We start from the raw sequence: 21,163 nt of genomic DNA on the forward strand, positions 1-21,163 counted from the left end.
ATCCCTGTCATTGTGACTTTTGCCACGTTATTAATGAATAAAAATTAAAGTACCAAAGTTAACTATAGTTTACATATTTTATAAACTTGTGCAAATTCACGGCTTAACATAATGTACCATATAACATACCATATGTACAAATAACATACCATAATAACATCACCCTCAGTCACTGGCATTCCAATATGCTTTTTCTGGAGTAGAGAAAAGGGGTGGAAGTCACGGCCAGCCAATATAAGTCACAGGATTTTATCTTTACCTGCAACCTGTCTTACTTATCCAGTGGTTCTCAAACTACAGCATGCATGCATCAGAATCACCTGGGAGGGTTGTAAAAATACAAATTGCTGGGCCTAACCTGGAGTTTCTGACTCAGTGGGTCTGCAGTGGGGCCCAGAATCTGCACTTCTAACAAGTCCCCAGGTGCTGCTGCTGCTTCTGTTCTAGGATTCTCACCCTGAGAACCACTTTTTTTAACCTATGGCCTATAGGGATTTCCTGATGATGTGCCATTAAAGTTTTTTTTTTTTTGTAATATTGCAAAATAAATTTATTTGATGATAAACTGTCTTATAAAAGGTCAGAGGCAATTTGAGAATCCCAGATTCAGCTTGTCTCATAAAAAAAATTCAACTTCAAGTAGCACAATTTCGTGTCTGCTTTTAGTCCTGAACACTCTTGAATCACAAAACAGCCAACTGTTTACACAACACACTCAACATCTGACTCCAGCACCAAGGGATCCACAGCTTTTGGCTCTGGGGGCTGCAATCCTCAGACTCAGGAGGACACAGATAGGGCCATAGTAGCCTCTGGCTTTGACAGCAGGGACAAGTCCTGGCATTAATGATTTTTGCCATTACAGCTTATCATAGTGCTTTTCACTTCCCCACAAAGTATTTTAGGGGAGAGGAGTGATCATCAAAACCTGTGTGAGTCCGCAGAGCTACACCCCTGAGGTGAGCATTATCCACCATACAGGGAGGCAAAACAGGGGCTGACAACAAAGGTCAAGATCAATCATTTATGCCCCAAGATTGCAGATCAGGCTCACCCGCTGCCCATGTGGGTGGTCACTGGTCATCAGAGTTAGTCCACAGCCATCTGTGACCACATGTGGGTGACCAGTGTTCAAAAAGAAGTGTTCAGCTCTGACTTCTACACTTTTCAGAAGAAGCCAGGACACACAGTCCAGGCTTGAGCTACTGCTGCTGCTTTGGGAAATAAACGTTTCCTGCATGCCTCAGCTCAGAGAGTCCACTGCTCTGTGTCAAGAGCAGCCTTTTTCAGTGAAAAGCTGAATTCTACATTACTCTCCATCTGTAATTCTTTGTTTAGATAGACATCCATGAACAGTTTAAGGGAGGTGTTAATGAACACAGCCTCTTGGCAAACTTCAGACAATGCCCAACTTACTCGTCAAGGGCAGAATGACTTGCCCACATTCATAATCGTCCCTAGAACTTGTATCGTCCCTCTGGTATTGAGTTTGTAAAGCTAAATTGAAAACAAAATATTGCAAAGATTTTCTTTGAAATCTGATTTTTGGAGCTGAGTGAGAATAAAACCAGTTTTAGTTTTCTTTCTGCAGTGACTTCAGACACCCCACACTCTCACACATGCTGTTCCCTCTACTTTAAGCTGGAATGTCACTTTCTTTGGTTAAGACATGTTAAAAAACCAGATTATAATTCTGGGGACATTGAGGAAAAGAAACAAAATAAAAAGAGAAAGCAAGAGCTTTTCCCATCTTTTGACTCAACCACCAAAAGAAAGGTTGCTTATTCTTTATACAAGCTTTCAGTTTTCTGTAAATGAAAAAAAAGGCAAAGCTTTCAGGGAACTTCACCACGTCCCAGAAACTGTGTCTCGCCAGGGATGGGGAAAGTGCATTCCTATTGGAGAAAACTTACTACCCATATCTGGAATTTTTCATAGTAACATAGAAACAATATACAGAAATGCAAAATGTTTTATGTTAAAATAAAACCTGAGTAGAAACACAAAAACAGGACAAGGTTTCCAAAATAAACTTGCCTTTGAGCTCATAAAAACAGTGGTAAGAAATGACTTTTAACATTCAAAATTTGTACAATGATCTGAAAAGAGGAATTATGAGGTTTTATGGGTTAGGACCATCAGTTTTGGAGGGAGCTCAAGGCAGCAAGGTAGAGCACATGTACATTCTGCTTCTCTCATAGGCATAAGAAATCCAGTGTTTATAGCAGGTCTTGCAAGAAGCCATTATACAAGGAGCACTATTACCCACCGTTGTGTTGATCATGCAGAGTAAAAAGAACAAATTTCCCATCTGCAATACTAATAGGCAGTTGTTCCCATAGATACCTGATCTTAGCAACCAATTAGGCAAATATGGGTATTTCCCAAAGTCTACATGTATTACTTCTCTGAAATTACAAACTTCTATCTACTTAAGACGACCGCTGGATGTCAGAGCAAGAAGAAACTTGAACCATTCTCTCCTGCAGATCCTCATTTTACATTTTCAGAAACACTTGAGCCAAGGGAATTCAACGTACATATTTATTTCTTTGCCCAATACTCCTAAGTCTCAATTTACCAAAGATTTATGATGGCTTTAATACAAATTACTGAATCCAATCAGCATATTTAGTGACCACTATTTTTAACATTTATCCATCAAGGTACCCTGGGTAAGAGCTATCAGTCATGTGGGAATCACAATAAACTAAAGAACTGGTTCTAGACTAAACATTATGCTAGACTGAACACAATTTAATCACTCTCAAGAACCTCAGCGTTCTTGGGAGACTTGCAAGACACCTCGGGGTTCTGATCCTAAGTCTCAATTGTCACTGCGTTGAAGGCTGCTACGTTCTGCTGAATGGAGAGTTCTGGTTGACAAAGTGGGCAAGCTGGACTCCATCAAGGCAGGATTGTTGTGAGACACCTCCCAAGGAAAACATTCTCATTTTGGAAAGTTAATGGCCATTTACTTTAGGGAGAATAGTGAGACCATGGAAAGACTACCTGATTTCTTAGGAAGGAAATTTTACTCCCAGCATAACAAGTTTTTATATAAATATAGAATATTCTCTCTATCATTTAGATGATTATGATTCCACCAGTGTGACAGTGGGATTGAGGCATATTGGTCCCTCCTCACTGAAATGACAAACACTCTATGTCTGAGAGCCATTAGGTGCCAGCGACTAGCCAGGGGAAGAGATAGTCAATGAACAGCAGAGCTTCCGGCCTACATGTGGATCAAGATCCTAACCTTGGCCTCAGGATCACAGAAGTCATTAGAATCTCCTCTTAGGCGAGAGGAATGACCTGGGCTCTGCACACTTTTTTCATCAGGCAAGAGTAGAGTGTGTTTCCAAACTCTCTTCCATGACCGGTAAGCTGGGCAGAAGGCAGGCCCAGCCAGTCGGTCCCTCGGGCCAGGGCAGGAAGCGAGAGTCTCTCTTACCCTGGTGCGTGGGGCCGCAGGGCTAACACCAAAAGTTCATCCGAAGGAGCATGTTGAGGTCGAGCCAGAAGACTTGTCCAAGCAGGATTCTGAGTAGCAGGTATTCTAGGCAAGGTGCAAGGATAATGGGGGTCTGAGAACCAGGCAATGTGAGGTCAAGGCCCATGGAAAGAGTAGAAGGGTAGAAAAAATGGGCTTTGGAGTCAGACATATCTGGGCTCAAATATCAGCCCAGTCACTAATTAACTGTGTGACCATAGGCAAGACGCTTAGCCTTGCTAAGCCTCATTTTCATCACCTGTGATATCAGGACAACAGCATGTTTCTCGTATGAGTATCAGGAAGCTTAAATTATATAAAGAGTTTGGTAAATAGTAAACACTGAATGTTAGCTTCTATTATTACATCAACACCAGCATCATTATTATTGTTTAAAGCAGTTGCAAAAAAACAGACTCCTGGTAAATGGTAGGAACGGACACTTAACAAATCTGTGAATGGGAGGGTGAGTACCACTAATTCCAGGGATGGTGGTGGGACTTCTTCAGGATCCCAGGGTGTTTACCGGGGTGCAGGCCAAGACGGAAGAAGGGCAGTGCCCCTCCAGGGCCCTAGCCCAAATGAGAAGTCGTCCTACCCACCCTGCCAACGGCCTCTGCTTCCATCACCATCTACAGAAAGCAGGACAGCCCAACTCAGGAGCAAGCCGCCCATTTCCAGCCCAAATGGCTTTCGGTGTCATTTTTAAAGAGTTCAATAGAGATGCCAACTGAACTGGAATGACAGTGAAAGGTGCCAGATTCAGTACATTTCCAAAGGGTTCATTTGCATCTTCCTGGAACCTCATCTCTCTGCTGCCATCTGCAGAACAGGGCAACGTAGGAAGGTTCCAAGAGCTGGGAGACAGCCTCTGGTTGTCCATGGCAACTCAGCCTCAGGGAATGTGCTGGGCGGTGAATGCGTGGGAGCCAAGATGATGCTATTAGCTGTTCCGGCTTGAATGTGTCAGCCTGGTCTGTGCATGTGCAACTCGGGAAAAACACCCTTGTTAGCCTCTGCAGCTATCTCAAGGCAGAGTCCTATTCCTCTCAGGGAAGGGACTCGGCTGGCAAACAGATTCACTGCTGAGAATAGAGCAAATCTCTCTCTCCACCACTTTGTTTCTTGAAGTTTGCTCTATGAGAAAGCCTGTCTGGGTTGAATTCATGAAAGCCAAACCAGCCTGCCCTTGGAATTCCTGAGGCTGCTCCAATTAGTCCAATTATCTCCTAATTTCTCCTCTTCCTCCACTTATTTGGCCACTGATATATTTCTATCTTACTTTCTCAGAGAGATTTCTTAAAATTAAAAGTTCCCAAAAGGCAGGAATCAGGTTTTTTTCCCACACAGTTCCCAGCTAAACCGCTTTTGTGAAGATTGGAGGCAATCTAATAGGACAGTTCAGAGCACCAGGTCTAGGGCTTAAATCTCCGCTCAGCCACTTATTGGCTGTGCTGTAAAGGCAGGTCACAAATTCTTTGATGATCCTACAGTCAGACATGGAACTTAATTCCCTTCCCCTTAATTGTGGGCTGGACTTAGTGACTAGCATCTAGCAAATAAAATACAGCAGAAGTGACAGGACATGGCATTTGACATTAGGTTATAGAAAGACCAAAGCTTTCATCTTGGTGTGCTCCATCATTTTCTTGCTCTAGAACCACTCACTCTGGGGGGAGCTACCACATCATGAGGACACTCAAGCAGTTTTTTGAGAGGCCCACATGGCAAGAAACTGAGGCCTGCCAGCCACCATGTGAGTGAGTTTAGAATCAGATCCTCCCCAGACAAACTTTGAAATGACCACAGCCCTGACCAACAGCTTGACTTTATGAGAGATATTGAACCAGAACAACCCAGCTAAGCCACTCGGGATTCCTGCCCACAGAGACTGTGAGATAATAAATGTCTGTTGTGTTAAGCCACCAAGGTTAGGGTAATTTGTAATGCAGAAATAGATAACTAATACATAATGAGTAGGTGACATAACCCAAGATCCAATTTCCTCAGCTGCAAAATAAGGATAATTACAATTATGAAAATTTTATGAGATGATAAATGTAAATCACTTAGCCCAGTGCTTGGCACATAAGTGCTTGGTAACTGGGATCTGCTATTTTCATCATTGTGGGGATTAGTATGGTATAGTGATTAAAAGCCTAGGCTTTGAGCTCGCCAGACCTGGATTCAAGTCACTGCACTTCCACTTAAGAGCTGTAAAACCCTGGGCAAGTCACTCAATCTCACTGAATCTCACTGAATATCAATTTTCTTCAACATTAGAGTTTTCAGACTCACTTTGATGACAAAAAGAGATAATGTATATTAAGTGCTTAGCCTAAAACAAAGAAACTGCTCAGTAATTGTTATTTATTTAAACAACACTACTTGTATTCTCATTGATGCCTTTGGTGATAAGGACAATGACCCAGGGAAGAAACAAGATGCAAAGTACAAATTCCCCTAAGTGGCCAGCAGAGGGTGTTAGCCAGTTCTCTCCTGAGGTCATCTGAACCAGTTTCTGGATGTTCACTCTCACAGACAACTTATATTTGACATTGGAGACTCAGTTCAGGTCTCGGCTCCTGTAGAAAGTTTTCCTCCACCCCTCACCCCTCTCCATGCTCCTGGAGTACCTTGCCCACACCCCATTGTGGCACTTACATGCTCTATTGTGATTGTCCTTTTACATCTGTGTCCCCTCCCCCTAGTCTGGGAGTCCCGTGGAGGAGGAACCAGCTCATATGAGCCTTTGTGGCCCCAGCACCTACTCCAGTGGCTAGCAATTAGTGACTTCCCTATGGAAGTGTGTAGAATGAGTGAATTAATAAATTAATGAATTAATGCATACATGATAGTTCATAGTTTACTGCCATGGGATTTTTGTTCTGCGGGTTTTGGTTTTGGTTTGTTTGTTTGTTGTTAATCTAAGTGCCTCACAACCCTTCTAACCCCCAAGAAATAACAACTGGATTTATTCAATATTGGACTTGTGGGCTGAACACAACGTTCTAGGGTCAACCTATATTAGTGATCAAAGGAGGATATAAAATAGGACATCAATTCTTACTACATCCATGCAAAAATATGTATGAATGCGGACAGGCATGGAAAACAACAAGGGGTGATATAAATGGTCAGTACTAAATCTCCACAAAATTATTTCTTCTTTAAAAATATATCTCATTCATGAAAATTTTTACTATTGCCCACCCTTTGCCAGGATCCAGACTGTGTGCCAAGGACACAGATGAGTAATGCCTGCTTTCATAGAATCTACGGTTTAGTGGAGGGACTAACACTCTAGAAGAGAACCCTAAATACCTGCCCAAAGTGTCATCTTGGGATACTCAGCAATTTCCTGAAACTACTGTCCCCGTTTTTCAGAAAAAAAGTGAAGCCATCACCAACCTGACCTTTCATTCTCCATTAAATAACCTTTCTCATCAATTGTATTTCTACGTATCAGCAATAAACTATTAGAACCTGGAATTTAAAAAGAAAGTATTTACAACAGCCTCAGAAACCTGGACATAAGCCTAACACAAGACACACAAGACCCATACACTGAAAACTGTAAAATATTGCTAAGAGAAATTACAGAAAACCTGAATAAATGGAGATAAATGAGGGTACTTCAAAAGGTTGTGGAAAAATGGAATTAAAAGATAATACAAATCTTTCCATGAACTTTTTGAAGTACCCACATATACCGTGTTTGTAGATCAGAAGATTTAGTATTGTTAAGATGTCAGTTCCCCCTAACTGATCTAGAGATTCAATACAATCCCAATCAAAATCCTCACAGCTTTTTTGTAGAAATAGAGAAGCTGATTTAGAAATTTACGGGGACATGCAAAGGACCTAGAATAACAAAACAACTTTGAAGAATAAAACTGGAGGACGCACACTACCTCAAGACTTACCATAAAGAAGTAATCAAGGCAAAATGGTATTGGTGTAAAGAGAGACGAATAGATACGTGGAATAGAATAGAGTCCAGAAGTAGGTCAATACATATACAGTCAATTATTTACAATAAAAATGACAAGGTAATTCAATGGAGAAAGAAGAATCTTCCCCATAAGTGGTGTGGAACAACTGGATATTCATATGCAAACTAAATGAAACTTAACCCTTACCTCCTGCACCATACAAAAAAAAAATCTAAAATGGATCATAGACTTAAATGTCAATTTTAAAACTTTATAACTTCTAAAAGAAAGTATGAGAGAAAATCTTTGTAATGTCAGATTAGGCAAAGATTTTTTTTTAGATATAACACAAAATAAACAAACTAGAACAGGAAAAAAATTGAAAAATTAAAAACTTCTTCCAAGTATAGCCATTATGAAAAAGAGTATGGAGATTCCTCGAAAAATTAAGAATAGGACTACCACATGATCTAGCAATCCCACTACTGGATATATATCCAAAGGAAGTGAAATCAGTATGTCAAAAGATATGTGCACTCTCGTGTTCACTGCAGCATGATTCACAGATGCCAAGATAATGGAATCAACCTACGTGTCCATCAACAGATGAACTGATAAGGAAAATGGGGTATATGTACACAGTAGAATATCATTCAGCCTTAAAAAAGAAGAAAATCCTGCTATTTGCGACAACGTGGATAAAGCTGCGGAACATTATGCTAAGTGAAATAAGCCAGGAACAAAGACAAACACCACATGATCTCATTTATAGGAGGGGATTTCAAAAAGTTCACGGAAAGATTCATATTATCTTTTAACTCTGTATTTCCACAAACTTTTTGACATACCCTTGTGTGTAGAATCTAAAAAGATTAAATTCATAGAAGCAGAGAACATAACGGTAGTTACCGGGGCTGAGGGGAAGGGGTGACGGGCTGGGGAGATGTCGATCAAAGGATACAAATTTCAGTCAGATAGAAGGAATGAGTCCAAGAGGGCTATTGTACGACATGGTGCCTAGAGCTAATAACAATGTATTAGATTCTTAAAAATCACTGAAAGAGTACATTTTAAGAGTTCTCACCACAAAAAAATAATATGTGAAGTAATGCATAGTTAAGCAGCTCAATTTAGCCATTCCACAATGTATCCATATTTCTAAACATCATGTTGTACATGATAAATACATAAAATGTTTACTTGCCAATTAAAATAATTAATTAATTAATTTTTTAAAACTGCTCTTCCAAAGATATGGCTAAGAGAATGAAAAGACAAGGCATAGGTTGGGAGAAAATACTAAATATTTGCAAAATATATATCTGATCATAAACGTATCTAGAATATATAAAGAACTCTTACAACTCAATAAGAAAATAACCCAATTTTTTAAATTGGCAAAAGATTTGAACAAACATTTAACCAAGTAAGAAATATGGATGGCAAATAAGCACATGAAAAGATGCTCAAAATCATTATTTATTAGAGAAATGCATATTAAAACCACAGTGAGATCCCACCACACACCTGCTATAATGGCTAAAACTTTTTTAAATAGATAATACCAAGCAGTAGGGAGACTACAGAATGACTGGAACTCTCATACATTGCTGGTGAAAAGGCATAATGGTACAGCCATTTAGAAAAACAGTTAAGCAATTTCTTATAAAGTTAAACATATACTTACCACACAACCCAGCAATCCTACTCCTAGGTATTTACCCAAGGTAAATTAAAACATGTCCACACAAAGATCTGTAAGTGAAATCATAGCAGCTTCATTTGTCATAGCCAAAGACTGCACACCCAGATGTCTACCAACTGGTAAACAGATAAATTATGGTATAACCACACAATGAAATACTACTCAGCAATACAAAAGAATGAACTCCTGATACATGCAACAACATGCATTATGATGAGAAAAAGAAGCCAAGATCAAAAGACTTCATACAGCATGATTCCATTTACATGACATTCTAGAAAAGGCAAAACTATATGGACAGAAATCAAAGCAGGGGCTAGGAATGGAAGGAGGGAATTGACTATAAAGCAGTACATGGTAACTTTTTGCAGTGATTAAAATATTTTATATTTTGATTGGGATGGTGGTTTCATGACTGTATGTATTTGTATACATTCATCAAACTGTATCTCTAAAAAGGGTAAATTTTACTACGTGTAAATTATTATACCTCAGTAAATCTAAATTTAAAAGAAAATCATTTTAATCCACTACCAAAATCTGAAAGCTGTTCCCTGGGAAGCAGTTTAGATAAAGGAAAAAGCACTGACTTTGGAGTGGGACAAACCAAACCCTAGCTCTGCATTTATTAGCTGGTACTTAACTGGGCAAGTTATTTAACCTCTCTAAGTAACCTCAGTAAAGCGGAGACATGAACAGCACCAAACAAGTACTGTGATGATTTAATGAGATAACATACAATCTGATAATCTTCAAAGTGATAGTTTCCCTCAGCACACCCCATTCCTCAAACTATCTGTAGGGATCCCCTCATTAATTTAAGTGCTCATACAATGGTGGCAAGAGTCAAGTTTAAGAAGCAGGTTGGACAATATAACCTTAAATCATTCCAGGATTAAAGACAGGAAAACAATGAGGCAAGGAACAGTGATGCCTTTTTTTTTTTTTTTTTTCTTCCTTCAACAGATTCAGGGGAAGTCATGGTTCCAGAAGGCTGCAGAAGGCTAGGTGCCCAGGAATCTAAACATTTTCTTTCTGAAAATAAATGGTTCCTAAGGAGCAGAGCTGACAGGGGGACAACTTTGGACTCCTGAAACAAGGGGTGAATTCCTTCTCAATGATAGGCTCTATACTCGGGATGGGGCAGGGTGGATTGCTCCCAGAAGGCTTAGAACAGACTCAGGCAAAAACTTGCCTTTGATTTTTAAAACTGTCTTTTTATGGGTATATGCGATAAGATGTGGTAAAATGTGGAGTCCAGAAAAGGAGCAGTCACTGAGTATGGTCTCTACACAAAGAAACGGCCAGCTTTGGGCCAGCTCGGAACCATTTTTCTTAGCTCCAGAATACACTCCTCAGGCAAAGATGTCATTAACCTGATACTGTATGAAATGAGAAACATGGTTTCCCAAAGAAAAAGTCACAAAGATACAAGACCAACTGAACACCCAGAAATGTAAAAATGCTCCTCCACATAAAACAACAGTGCACCTTGGAATCAACATTCTGAAGACACAAAGTTTGTAGAAATTTAGATCATAATGAAGGTGGTATCATATCAATTGGGGAAGAGGGAAATTAATCAGTAAAATAACTCTGGGACACTGGCTCATCATTTGCAATACAAATAAAGCTGGATTCCTACCCTCACTCCTTACACCAAAATAAAGTCTAAGTGCATCAAAGATTCAAGTGCAAAACTATAAAAGTACCTGAAGAAAACATGAGAGAATATTAAAAAATAATCTCAGGGTAAAGAAAAACTTCCTAACTGTGATATGGAACCCAAGCTATAAAGCAAAAAATTGATCAATTTGGTACTTTAAAAATTGTTTGGAGGGATTAAAAAAGTTTTACAAACAAGTTAAGAAGCAAACTGCAAACTGCAAAAAAAATTCGAAATACATACATACAAAGGCCTAACCTCTTTCATGTACAAAGGTCGCTTAAAAAGTATTAATTAAAAACATGCAATCCAACAGTAAAATGGGCAAAGGACACAGAATTCTCCATAAAAGGAAAGTAAACGCCAATCATCCTGTGAAATCAAGATTGATCTCACTCACAATTAAAGAAATGCAAACTGAAACAAGATGCCATCTTTTAAAGGATATTTGACACAGAAATGTTTATAGTACAAAAAAATGGAAATTCCTGCAAAGCCCATCAAAAGAAGACTGTTAAATACATAATGGTAAATAAATACAATCAAATACCATGTACCCATTATAATTTAAATGCTGATTTCACCCACAATGACATTAAAAGCACCCTGCAGTATATGGTTGGGTGGAGGGAAAGGGGGATATTTCAATCTGTATAGCAAGATCCCATTTATCTAAAAGTGTACATTTTTATCTATTGTGAATAAGTTCACAGAAATATATCTGGTAGAAAATTCACCAAAATGTTAGCAGTGATTGTCCCTAGGAGCATATGTCAGGTGACTTTTTTACTTTACTTCAAAATTGCAGTATCCTTTTAATAATCTATAATGAGCACACATTTCTGTAACTAAAGGAAGAGAAGTTATTTTCATTTTGAATAATATGAAGAACTTTCAATGAAGTATTTCAACAAAATAAAACAAAAGGTGTCAACATGCAATAAGGCAAATGGCCAGCCAGACCAAGGCCCTTGCCTGTGGCTGCACCTTCGTCTAACCAGCACTAGGCAACAAGAGGCAGACAGGTAAGTACACACTCTCAGGTTTGCAAAGGTGAAGCCAGCTGCAGGATGGTATAGATTCAGAAAACAGGTTTAGAGGGTGAGAAAGATTCAATCCAAATGCGGTTCTCTCACTTGAGCTGTGTTGATCTTGGGCAAGTCACTTCTCTGAACCTCAGTTTCCTCCTTGTAGAACTAGGATAACAACTGTCTGTACCTTATAGGGCTGTTGAGAAGATTAAATAAGATATGCATGTGACACTCTCGGCTCAGTGCTTGGCACATAATAAGCACTCAGTAAAGGTCAGCTGCTTATGTTATTATTTGGGATATTTGTGACATTTATTTACATTGCAACAACTGTTCTCCATGATGCAGGGTCATGGAATGGAGTGGAAAGAAGGAACTGCAAGCCTCAGAGAATCCTTGGACAACAACATGTGTCTCTACCCTGGGAAACCTTCCTAGAAGCAGCAGGCAGGGAAGTCTGGCAGCCAGCTGGAAAGAGGAGGAGGAGAACAAAGCAAGGGCCTAAACAACTTCCTGGAGCTGCCTACAAGCTTTCAACAAGCCAACACGATTCACACCTCTCCTCCCACCCTTCCTCCTGGGTTGACGGGGACCTTCCCACAGACATCAGTATGTTAGGATCCTAGAAAGACTGCGCGGATGCCAAACCGGAAAGGACTTTAGGGATCCATCAAATCCAGCATCCTTCACTCTGCAGATAAGGGACCTACAGGCAAGAGAGAGGGGGGACATGCAAGGAACCAAAGCAGCCAGCACTCAGCAGAGGCTGTCGGCCATGGGGGCCCCTCCTATGCTCTCCTTCCCTTCCCCAGCTGCTCCCTCACAAGTCCTCATTTCCCCACTCCCTTCCCCTGCTTTACTATCTGTAGGACTCCTCAGGGCCCATTCTCTCCTCTGGCAGCCCTAATCGTGTGCTTCCCTGTGGAGAGGGAAGGAACCAGACTGGAACTGTTCTGACTCAAAGAATGGCCTAGAAGGAGGACTGTTATGGCCATCACTAAATGAAGACCAGCATAGCCATTCCTCTGCTTCCAACAGAAATAGAGCACAAACCATGAAGTGAAGTGAGAAGGAGGGTGGAGGGAAGAACTCTGAGTCACCCTCAAACCTCCCTGGGGACACTGGAGGTTACCTTGAAACTCTTAGAAAAGGAAGACCCCAGAAGAGAGAGGTACCAGCAGATTCAAGAGGAACCAGCAGACTCCATCTCCTAGGTCATAAATGCAAGCAAGATGCAGGGCAGCCATGGGTAAGGAAAGACTTGGAGGCAGGAGTGGAAGGCCACTTTCCCAGGATATAGATTCGACTCTTGGCAATGATTGGGCTAGGGCTTACCTTAGGCAGGCTGACTGGAGTCCTGGGCTTGGTCCTTGGGTTCTTAATCAAGAGCCTCTGATCCAGAGGGAGCAGATGGTATTTCATGGCCTCAATGAGGAAGTCCTTACAGGTGTTGTTATTCTTTATCAAAGCTTCTTCTTCAACCGTCTGGAGGTAATAACCCACAGGTGATCCTGGAGCAGAGGTCAGCTACATTTCCCAAGCTCTCTCCCTGGGCCAAGTCTTTCCTGCACTTCCACACACATTCCTTTCTACACCACATCATCTCAGACCCAGAGAGAAAGATCCACAGAGTTACAACTGAGTGCTCACCTCCTGCATTTCAAGAGCACAGTGGGGTAAGTGAGCAAGCACTGGCATCAAACAGACAAGGATTCAAATCCCAGCTCCTCCACCTAACATTTCTGATCCTCAGTTTCTTCATCTAGAAAATGGGCATATTAAAGGTATCTATAACCTCACTAGTTCTGTTTTTGAGGCTTAAATGAGTTTATGCAAAACAAAAGACAAGTATTGTCATGAAAGCTTCTTCCCACATTCCTCCTGGTTTAAATACAATATAATGTTTAGGGCAAATGGTCAGACATGTTGTGGGGTAAGTAAAAGAAAATGGTCAGGGCTCCCTTGGATGTTTGGAATCTTGCTGAGCATTTGGTGTAAGTATGCAGGTGTACCCAGGTGTTCTTTGGTTATTGTCTAATGTAATTGCTCATGTGCACCCAGGTGTTCCTGGGTTGCCTAACTTGCATCCAGGTGTACTGGGTTATCAGACTTCAGTATAAAGGATGAGTGGCTAGGCTCCAGAGAGCTCCCCACCCTCGGGGGAGCCGCAGGGAGGCTGCTGCTGCCAGCTGTTGCTGCCAGGGCCCCCAGGATGTCCCGAGAGGCTGCTGCCACCACAACCGACGCCACTGCAGCTGCTGCTGGATCTGTAAGCTGCTGCTGAGGAAGCTGAGGACTGAGCTCATGTCATCTGCCAGCAGCTTCTGGGATCTTTCCCAGTTTACCTAGCTCATGGACCTGTGTATGACAGGTCTGGTGACCCAGCCTGGCATGTGAGGGATCTGTGATCCAGTCTTTACAATGGATTTGAAGAGTCTGTGGGCCCTAGCAATACACATGTGATAAAAGGAGAGGGTGAGAAAGAAGAAAGGGGGTGGCCAAACTTTGGAGGCATAGAGTAAAATAAGGCAGTCAAGGACAAGGATTCATTTCCATTTTCTTGTTTTTGTTTTTGTTTTTGTTTAATTAAAGCCTATAGTGCCCAGTATTCCCAGGCAGTCTCCCATCCAAGTACAACCAGTCCTGACTCTGCTCAGCTTCTGAGATCAGATGAGATCAGGCACATTCTGGATGGTATAGCCATAGACCATACCCATTTTCTTACAGTGAAAGTCTTTTTCTAACAGAGTGGTAACATCAGAGCAGAAAGAATGTCCTACACAAAGTCCTATCTATTGACCTCACCTGGGACCCCTTCTAAGCTGGGACTCTGGCTTCTTCACCTCTTATTCCAGAGGTCAGGATCTAAGCAAATGCTCAACAAAGGTAAGAAATGCAGTGTTCTTTTTTCTTTTTTTTAATTGGAACACAGTTGATTGTACATATCTGTGGGGTACAGCATTGAATATCAATACCTGTGTGCAATACGTGATGTTCATATCAGGATCATTAGTATATTCCACATTATTCAACGTAATTGTTTCTTGTGGCCCTTTACCAAGGAAACTTTCTTTGTCAGTTGTGGACACATGATGGAGTAGTGAACAGGGGTCTCTAAGGACACTTTAGGTTTCTTTGAATCCACCCCAGGCCATCCACCCTTCCTGTGGAAGCAAGACTGTGCTGGAGGCCAGATGCCCCCCTTCGGTCAGTTTCCCACAGGACAATGGGGGTTTGACTGCCACTGGGAGCTCGGGCAGGATCAGTCCCTCCACTGAGGGGACCTCTTTCACAGGAAGGATATGCTGCCACCAGGTGGCAGTGTTATCACCCAGTGCAGCATGCAGGGCCTGTACAAAGGCTTGCGAGTGCATCCCTCAGCACCCGAGAAGGAGGCTGAGGTACAGAGATTCAGAAAACATTACACTGACGCCTTCGGCCTGTGGTCAACCGTGTCATGAGCAGAGGACTTTACAAGTGCTCATGAGGATACTTTGTCACCTGCTATACCAATTGTAGCTGTAGTCACAAAGATAGTAATAATATCAGTGAACATTTACTGAACACTATTATAGGCTTTACGTGGATTCTCATTTTATCCCCCAACAATCCTGTAAGGGCAGGTGCTATTTTTACCAGATGAGAAAACTGAGTTTTAAGAAGGCTAAGTATGTGCCAGTGTTCCATGGCTGGGGACTGACAAGAACCAGGCTGCTACACCTGCTTTCTCCTTGCATCACACCGTCCCTTCCTTCCAGAGACTCCCCGGGACAGCTACAGCCTGGCCTACTGTCTTGGTGCTTTGTTTTGTGCATATATTTTAAGGTTTATACTCTGCCTACTTGTAAGAGTGTCTAATGCCATTTACTGTACAAAATAAGTCATGTAATGGGTAAACAGAACAGAGAGTATTAAAGGTGGCTGCTAGCTTAGTGGAAGAAGTGTGTGCTTCAGAACCAGACTGATGTGGATTTGAATCCTGACCCTCCCTCTTACTTGCTGGTGATCCCAGACAAATCCCAACCTCCATAAGCTTCAAAACCCAAAGTTGTAAAAACAAAAACAAAAAAAAAACTGGGAAGGGGGGAGTTATAATCTTTGCCTCACAGGGTTGTTATAAGAATTAAATGAAAAAACATATGGGGCCAGCCCCGTGGCTTACTCGGGAGAGTGCAGCACTGGGAGCGCCGAGGCCGCAGGTTCAGATCCTATATAGGGATGGCCTGCGCTCACTGGCTGAGCGTGGTGCGGGCGACACTAAGCCAAGGGTTATAATCCCCTTACCGATCTCACACACACACACACACACACAAAAAAAAAAACATATGGCACCATTAAGGACACCCCATAATTCTTCATTTTTCTTTCCTTTCTGGGAGGAAGTAGAAGCCGTGTGTATTCCAGGTACCTGTGAGGAGCTGGTTTTTACAGTCCTGAATTGGGCTCCAGGTTGCCTAACAGTAAGGCGAAAAGGGAACATAGAAACATTACAGAAATGATCCCTCTTGCTTTGGTCCTCTCCAATAACTTTAACTGAACGTTTGTTATGCCAGGCTCTATTATAAACACCTGGCTGCACACTTACAACTCTTTTAGTCCCCACAGTAGCCCTGCTGGGCTCTGTCATCATATCTGTTCTAAAGAAGAAGAAACTGAGGCTTGAAGTGGTTAAATAAAAACTCAAAGCTAATAAGTAGTAGAGCAGGGACTGAAACCTAAGTGTCTTATTCTCAAGCCTATGCTCTTAAACTTTGTTTTATCACATCTCACACTTAACCCAGTGGGTTGGTGACCTCGCCCATACAGAAGACCCATTAAACTCCTCAACCACTCTGTGCAACCCTGATGTTCCTAGAGGCCTAGGTGAACAGGAGTAATGGCTCGTCATACAGCACTCACCTGGACTAGGTAATCCCTAGGTAAAAGAGGGAGTCGGACGTGTTCCATCAGCTTTGCCATGTGCTCTAAACGGGTTTCCTTCTCATAATTAATCCACGAAATCACAGCTTCAAACACCTATGAAGCAACATAGATAACTCTAGCAAAGCGACAAAAGCTTTCAAACAACTTCCTCAATCTATAAAAAAGAAAAAAAAAGTTACAAGTCATCCACAAAGGTGTGTAACCTAAGATTTAATATTAAAATAAAAGAAAAATAGAAAGGCTTTGTTTACCAGCGGACCTGAGAGAGTGATCACACACACACACACACACACACACACACACACACACACACACACACACACACACACACACACACAGCAAACCTGCTATCCCAAATGTAGAATCATCATAATGCATTCTAAAATAAAAATTCCAGTGGTTATTTAAAGGTAGAAATACAGAGCAGTAACTGAACCAAATTTATAGAGACTATTGAAGAGGATGAGAAGCCCTCAGGGCAATGTCCTCATGCACCTCCTGCCCCCTTTCCTCACTTATTTACCATGTACTGAATGTCCTCTGCCTAATGCTGGCTGTGATGGTGAATGTGACACTGAATGACAGAGAATAGCAAAAATTTCTCCTTGGGGTTAGCCTCTCCTTTGAGGAGAGATTTCATTTCTTTTTTTTTTATTAGCATATTCATTGTTACAAATCATACTTATTCTTTATGCCCCTTATCCAATCTAGGAGAGATTTCATTTCTATGCAAATCAAAACTGGAGGCCTTGGAAACAAAAAAGAGGATCTGTGGTGTAGATGGTCACTTTGCTTAAGGATAAGTCCAAATTCAAACTCTGCATCACTGTAAACACACAGACAGATAAAATTCAGTGTTAGTGAGGCTGCAGGGAAAACAGCAATGTTTGTGAAACCTAACTAATATAGGGAAGAATTGGGTAATATCAATCAAAAATTTGTGTGCACACTCTTTGATCTAGGAATATCACTTCTAGAGTTCTAGCCTTCAAAAAAAAAAAAAAAAAACTGCAAGAATATGTGTCCCAAGATGTTTGCTGCAGCATCGTTGTAATAGGATAAAAAAGGAAACAACCTAAGTCCCACTAATGGAGAAATTATTAAAATACCACTAGATATTTCCTGTTGTTAAATAAATAACTTCTACCAGAAAGCATGGAAGTGCTCCCAGGTTAAGGGGGACATGTCAAAAGGACACAGAGCCAACTGGATGGGGCTTTCATTGTCAATATTTGGGACAATTTAAACATCAAAGATCAGCACTGCAGAGTGAGGGAGAGTCAGGGAATGTCTGGGAAGGGGCCAAAGGAAACTTTTTGTGGTAATGTTATATGTATCTTGATAGGGTGGGCGTTACATAGACATACATATTTGTCAAAACTAATCAAATTATACACTTGATATCTATACATTTCACTGTGTATAAATCATACCTTAATATAAAATATTCGTCTGCCTAGATTTCATGATAAAAAATAAAAAATAAAATATTCTTAAGTTTTAAAAAAGATTATAATGGATCATAACACAATGAATAATAAAAAAAAGAATCCATGAGTCCATAAGGATACTAAAATAAGTGTGAGAAGAGCTCTTCTTTACAGAAAAATGGCAGCTAATAAATGTAGAAGTAATGATAGAACTTAAAAAAACAACATTTTGCAACCACCACCGTAATAACTGTTTCAGCAAATATCATCAATGGATGCTAATCAAAAGCTTTTGGGGAACATGGTATTTACAGTTCTCAAAATATTACCCCACAGATTACTTATGACTTGCACAGAGGGAAAGATGCCCCCAAATAGGAAGATCTGGTAGATACCACGTAACACTACCAATAATAGGACAAACTTACATTCCTCATTGCTATTTAATGAGAAGGACACAGAATCCCCTATGTAATATTCTTCCTGAAATGCTTAATCTGAATCCTACAGTGAGGAAACAATCAGACAACTCTATGTTTAGAACATTCTACAAGACGACTGGCATCAATTTTTCAAAACTTAATGTTACGGAAGACTAAATAAATAGCAGGGAGTCAGTTGTAGATAAAGAGGATTTGGAGACATGAAACTAAATGCAATGCATAAAATTTTATTGGATTAAGGATTTAAAAGAAACAGCTACAAAGGACATTTGGGGGACTAGTAGGAAAATTTGAATACCAGCTATGTATTAGATAATATTGCTGTATCAATGTTAAATTTCTTTGGTATGATAATAATTTGTGTCTAGAAAACAGAATATACTTGTTCTTAGAAGGTGCATGCTAAAATATTTAGGGGTGAAGGGTCATGATGTCTGTAATTTACTGTCAAATGGTTCAGCAGAATGAGAGATTAAATCTATAGAACGAGAAAGTACGTGAAATAAAATGTTAACTGGTGAGTCTAGGTAACGAGTATATGGATATTCATTCTTTCAAACTTTAGGTTTGAAATTTTTCAAAATAAAAAGTGGAGTATAGAAAAAAATTCTAAGGGAAAAGGAAATAACTACAACAAAATTTACAATGCGGCGTAAAGTTGAAATAAAAGCTTTATCTGCTAGGAAAAAAACAACTCTGATCTTTCTTTACCTAACTATATTGGTGGAGGGAAGGAAGGTATTGATACATTAATGATGCTTTGCCCCTAAAATACTTGGCCCTATTTCCTAAATATATGCTTAAGTCAGGCTGAGCATAACTTGCATTGGGCGGGGAATCAGAAAGGAATGTCAGAAAGGAAAGGGAAGGGAATGGAATGGAACGGAACGGAATGGAATGGACGGAACAAAAGGAAAGGAGCAGTGTGTACCGTATAGTTTGCTCCCATTTTTGTATAAAATAACCTATGTGTGTACAAACATAAACACACACATCATGGAAATCTCCTGCACCTCATTCATTTTTTTAAATTATAAATTCTCTTAGAGCTATGTCCCTTACCCTTATAGCACCGTTTATGAATGACTGTGCTTCTTCCATTGGCCCTTAAGATTCATGAGAATAGGGACCTTATCCTTATGTGCCTGGCACATAATACACAAAGACTTTTTTAATGAGTGAATGGACAAATGAGCTCAAATTAAGCATGTAAGGAGGTGGGTGGAACCTGTCCAGGCTGGGGCAGAGAGCATAGCTAGGGCAGAGGTGGCTAGAATCTAGGCAGGTGGGTAAGGCTGGTAGAGAAGTCTGGCTTTGCTGAGTTAGGTGATGGGCAGCCACTACCCCATTCTGCCTCGCATGCAGTTATCCACCCCCTTTCTATTCCTCTTTACTAGACTGTGAGCTTTTGCAGAATGAGAAGTATATCTGCTCTGTCTCTGCACCTCCCTCCCCCACAAGCTGCCTAGCACAACACCAGGTGGTTGGTTGACAAAGCTTTGCTGAAGAATGAACTGCAAGTCCTTGAGTAGGTAGGAGTTATTGATCACATTCTTCCCCATCAACCAGCTTAATCTTTGTTTCAAAAGCCAAACAGCAAGCTGAGTCTACCAAAATCGATATTTAACCTTATCTTAATTTTTGGCTTGACTTGTCTACCTGGTTCTGCTTAGTTGCACTGTTTACCTACTCAGCTGTGAGAGCCACAGTGCTCAGCAACAACAGTGACCTCAGCAGCTAGAGAAGGCCATGTATTTTTTTCATTTAGACTCCATGCTTGAAAAGTAAACAAGCAAATAAACTTCCAACTAGCTTTAGCCTTCAATGTATCTGAAATCATTCCCAACAGCCCTTTCCATCAAGGGACTCCATAGAAATCATCTCTCTGAACTCTCAAGACAGCCTAGTGAGTAGATATTTTACCCATTATTAGATGACTTGCCCAAGTCCCAGAGCCAAAAAACAGCAGAGCTGGGTTCCACACAAACCCAACTCCAGTGCCCATGCTCTTACCCATTATTCTCACTTAACTGCCTCTCAAATATCTAATAGCACAGGCTGGCAAACTAGTCCACAGGCCATATCCAGCACGCCACCTGTTTTTGTAAATAAAATTTTATTGGAAGACAGCCACATTCATTTCTTTATGTATTGTCTATGGCTGTTTTCACACTACAACAGAGCTGAGAATCCATAACCCACAAAGCCTAAAATATTTACTATGTGGTCCTTCATAGGAAAATCTTGTCAATCCCTGGACTATAAAGTTTAAGCAGAGACCCTAGGGCTTCAATCATGGGACAGGGTATGTCTACTCAGATGATAATACTTTTCGTGATGAAATAATCAGCCGCCCACAGGAACACTTAGGATTTCACTTTTAAACAAAGAAATAGCATCATTTCCTCACTGATTCATGTTCTAGAACCAATTTATTGGGTGCTATAAAGTTGCTATGGGAAAGGAGTTGGAGAAAATCAGATTCCATAGTTCACAGCTCACCACACTACAGACATAAGCACAAGCCTTGGCCA

The 21,163-nt window shown here is 40.8% G+C and overlaps 1 protein-coding gene across 1 annotated transcript in view; it reads right to left on the bottom strand.

Moving 5' to 3' along the window:
• Nucleotides 1-21,163, bottom strand: part of KLHL3 (kelch like family member 3) — a 74,976-nt gene that overhangs the window by 23,734 nt on the left and 30,079 nt on the right. Inside the window, exons 4-5 of the mRNA XM_063086829.1 lie at nucleotides 16,733-16,849; nucleotides 13,169-13,318 (exon numbers count right to left, since the gene is read on the bottom strand). Coding sequence (XP_062942899.1) covers nucleotides 13,169-13,318; nucleotides 16,733-16,849 — 267 coding nt within the window. The remainder of the gene's footprint in view (nucleotides 1-13,168; nucleotides 13,319-16,732; nucleotides 16,850-21,163) is intronic.

Source organism: Cynocephalus volans, chromosome 2 (genome assembly GCF_027409185.1).
Source record: "Cynocephalus volans isolate mCynVol1 chromosome 2, mCynVol1.pri, whole genome shotgun sequence".
In the NCBI taxonomy this organism is placed as follows: Eukaryota; Metazoa; Chordata; class Mammalia; order Dermoptera; family Cynocephalidae; genus Cynocephalus; species Cynocephalus volans.